Source organism: Poromitra crassiceps, assembly GCF_964638095.1.
Source record: "Poromitra crassiceps genome assembly, contig: HAP1_SCAFFOLD_387, whole genome shotgun sequence".
NCBI lineage: Eukaryota > Metazoa > Chordata > Actinopteri > Beryciformes > Melamphaidae > Poromitra > Poromitra crassiceps.
In genome coordinates this window covers 30001-34012 of record NW_028152017.1, presented here as the reverse complement: position 1 = coordinate 34012, position 4012 = coordinate 30001, and the positions used below count along the sequence as shown (strand labels likewise).

Here is a 4012-nt window from a genome sequence, read left to right as displayed (position 1 = left end):
AGCATTTAACACATTGAGTGCCAGCCACTTTTGGAGAACGGACGCTCCCAGTGCCAGAGTTTCAGAGCTTTTTTCAGTGATTTCTCGAGGCCCACAGAATATTGTGATATTACTATGTAAACACTGAACACGCAAAAAGAACGATGAGACTCTTTTCTATCATCAGCAAAAACAGGTTTATTGATATAATTTTCCGTTCTTTAGTTATCAGCCGGAGAAGATAGCTTGATTTAACCAAAAAGAGCCGTTTTTTTCTAGAAGCTGAGATAATGACCCTTTTGTGAAATTAAACATTTCAAACACATCACTGACTCTGAAGCTAATTTTCTGATGTAGTCACACCTCAAAAATAATTTCCTTCAATAAAACAGTGAAGGCCAGGGAATTTTGTTTGGCAGAATAATATTTTTAGCTGCAACCAGCAGCGCTGGCCCCTGCGTGCGCTGCTGGTTGCAGCTTCTTGCTGGTCTTGATTTGCTGCTGGCGGGCATCGGATATTCTGGCTTGCGTTTGCCAATCCTGTCCTGCTGTCTGGGTCTGTCTGGGTGTTGTGTGCTGCTCTGTGTGCTGCTCTGCGTGCCCCCCCCCCCCCTCCCACCCACCCCTCAACTGCACACTCCTCCTCCGTATGGGAGTGTCTCTGGTGGCTCTCTGCTGAGTTTGCTGTGCACAGTGAAGGGTGCGCGACATCCAGCTTTTTTACAGCGTTCCGCGTGTGTTTGTCACCGGCTCCTATGCTTCCAGTTGAGAATAATAACAACTCCACGGCTGATCATGCGGATGGGCTGTCGCAGCGGACACGGAGGAGCTCAATTGTGGGAGCAGATTGGCTGCTGCAGGCACATCTAACGTTAAAACGCTTCATGCATATCGATGCATACGGATGCGATGCGATTTCCGTTTCCCCAACGACTTATTCTCTGTTTTTCTCTGCCTTTCTGTAATCTGGAGAGCACTGTCACCACCTAAGGGTTCTGTAAAATAGGTTATAGACCTCCAATAGCTACAATATTTGTACAGGAGATGCAGAAGGCTTTGATCGACATCCCACCGTCAAAAAACGCATTGGACGTCCACAGACGTCCCTGGCACTTCTCGTTACTTTTTTTTAGGACTTCCACAGACGTCCTTGGCACTCAATGTGTTAACCAGGTAGCATTTAACTCAGTGGTAGCGCTGCCGCCTCACAGCTAGAAGGTCCTGGGTTCGATTCCCACCTGGGACACTGTGAGTGCTGGAGGAGTACGTGCCCGTCTGCATGTCCTCAAGTGCCCACCGCCTGGGTAGGGTCGTCAAAAGGGCCTTTCTGTGTGGAGTTTGCATGTTCTCCCCGTGCCCCCTGGGGGTTTCATTCATATAGGAACCCCTCACCAAAAACATGCAATACCCTGGTCGATGAAGTGGTGCCTCCTCTGGTCATTCGGGGCGACTGTTCGGAGGGAGGGGAACTGGTTGGAATAGCGTGATCCTCCCACGTGCTATGTCCTACCGGTGAAGCTTCCCCTGTCAGGTGAAAAGAAGCGTCTGGCTACTGCCCATGTCTCGGAGGAAGCATGGAGCCAGCTTCGGCTCTCCCCAGATCAGCAGAGGGTGGAGCAGCAACCAGGATAAATAAATGAGGGGGGGGGGAATGCATTTAACCTAAGATAGAAAAATACTTGAGCTGATTCATGGAGTTAAACAGACCTGCTTTTATTTGAACACAATGTAGAAAAAAGCTTATGGAGAGAGAGCATAGATATAAATACGTAGATACCTCGTTGACGGTTTCGTCCGGTTTTCACAAAATTCAGTCGGTTATAAATGTATTGAGACCCTGCATGGATGACTGTATGCTTTTTTATTATTATAATCTTTTACCTTAATGCTATTGTATGAATTTATTTGCATTCATTATTATTATTATTATGGCTGTTTGTAAAGGTTAGAAATGTCATAGCAACAAGAGTGTACGTTTCCCCCTTATATAATACAGTATTATATTACGGTATATTAAATATGATCAAATATAATAAAATACATGCAGGTCTAAGGGCTATGCTTGTCATTGTAATTTGATTTAATTAATTAATAAAATAAACAAGACTCCACCCCTAGACACATGATTACCTCACTTCTGCAGACTGGACAGCTGCCATTAAACAAATAATTAATAATAATAAATAATATTGTAAATCTCAAATACATTATTTCATGATTACATTAATTAATGCAATATCAAAATCAGTAATATTGACCCCAAAACACATTTTGAGCTTTATGCACTGGGCAGTGGTAGTGCTCGCCTCACAGCAAGAAGGTCCTGGGTCCAAGAGGCCATAATCATTCACAAGCCACATATCTGCAGAAATACCTACTTTTCACAAGACCAAAACTTTTGATTTTGCATAATGTGTATCACCTATATTCTGTTGATATATTATAATCAAAGCTAGTGTAGGGGTCACACATCCTACATTGCTTGTCTTATGCCTTATAAAAGAACAGTTTCTGCTTAAGGAAATAAGGTTTCCCATTAAATAAAGAAGTATCCTATGAATCTACCATTTAGGACATTCATCTTCTTTTTTTTTTTTTTTTTTTTACACTTGCCCAAATTTAGCCTATTTGTTGAAAGCATTTGAAGAAATAACGTTTTTTTGCTGGTTGTTTTCATTCAAACATAATAGGTTCCTCTTAGTGTCCTTAAGTTAATTATGTTGGGTCTTGTATTTAGATTACTACTTTAATCTTTATTGTAAAAACCGAACTTTATCCCGCTTTTATTTTGAAGGCAAAATCACTAAACCGGAAGTGAAAATGTGGAAAACTGAGGTTACTCTGACTGAGTGTCTGAGGCTCGGGAGGACAGATTGAAGCCCTTTACTGTAGTGAGTTACTGTATATGAGAGCTGATGGGACAAGCTTGGGGGCTGACCTCCCCAATGTGGCGGCCGGCCACACAGACACACAGTCACGAACGGAATGAGGCATCTATGTATTTATATCTATGAGAGAGAGAATGTGCGTGGGACTGTCAAACAGCATCAAGGCTTCCGATTGGTCAGTCAGCCCATCAATTAGTTAGTTGTCCACCGTGTTTCGCTGCTCTCTGATTGGTTAATGAAGTGATGCGACTCCCGCCCCGTGGCTGCTAGATCTCCATCAGCTGGTCGGTCCCGACAATGACCTCGTTAGTCCTCTCAACTAAACGAGGGGAGAGAGAGAGAGGGAGAGGGAGAGAGAGAGAGAGTCAGTGAGTTTTAAATTCATAAGATATATACAACACAAAACATATTGCTGGTGTCGAGTTAAAATCTCTGAATTTGTAACTAATTTGGCGACTTTCTTATTTTAATGATGGCATGCTTGTCTATGGGTTGAGAAAGTTCTAGAACACTCAGGCTAAGGGAACCTAGCCTGGGTAAACCCAGCCTCCACGTGACCTCTATCTATGTGCTATCAGTCACAAGTGTGACCGATAGCACATAGATAGAGGTCACGTGGAGGCTGGGTTTACCCAGGCTAAAGGGAACCCTCTCAAAACTTGAAACTGGATGGTGGTCAAGCTGAAACCAAACTGCTACACACCCCCCCCCCTCCCTGATCATGGATAGGAATTGGTAGTTAGTAGTAGTTAGTTAGTCGTAGTAGTTGGTCGTTTCAATGAGAGCAGATATGTGTGAAGCGCATTTGATGAAACACTTTTGAGACACACCAGTCATGACTGAACATCAAAGTAGTAGCTGACAAAGGTAACATGACGACAAAGACAAGGCCTTCTCTCCCAACCCGGCAGAGTACTGTCAGAGTACCGTCAGAGTACTGTCAGAGTACTGTCAGAGTACTGTCAACGGCTGCAAGATGACTCTTTAGTGGAGACAAGCTGGGACAACATAATGCTGCTCATACTCTTATTACACCAGGGTAAGCTCACTAACGTAAATGGCTCATACATGTATACATATATATATCAGTATACAGTATATATATATATATATATATATATTATATATCTTTCCAAAAAATTAGA

The 4012-nt window shown here is 43.0% G+C and overlaps 1 protein-coding gene across 1 annotated transcript in view; it reads right to left on the bottom strand.

Moving 5' to 3' along the window:
- Window positions 1–1691: 1691 nt before the first annotated feature.
- Window positions 1692–4012, bottom strand: part of LOC310771171 (translation initiation factor eIF2B subunit gamma-like) — a 22052-nt gene continuing 19731 nt past the window's right edge. The window contains exon 7 of the mRNA XM_083663830.1: window positions 1692–3186. Coding sequence (XP_083519956.1) covers window positions 3134–3186 — 53 coding nt within the window. The 3' untranslated portion in view covers window positions 1692–3133. The remainder of the gene's footprint in view (window positions 3187–4012) is intronic.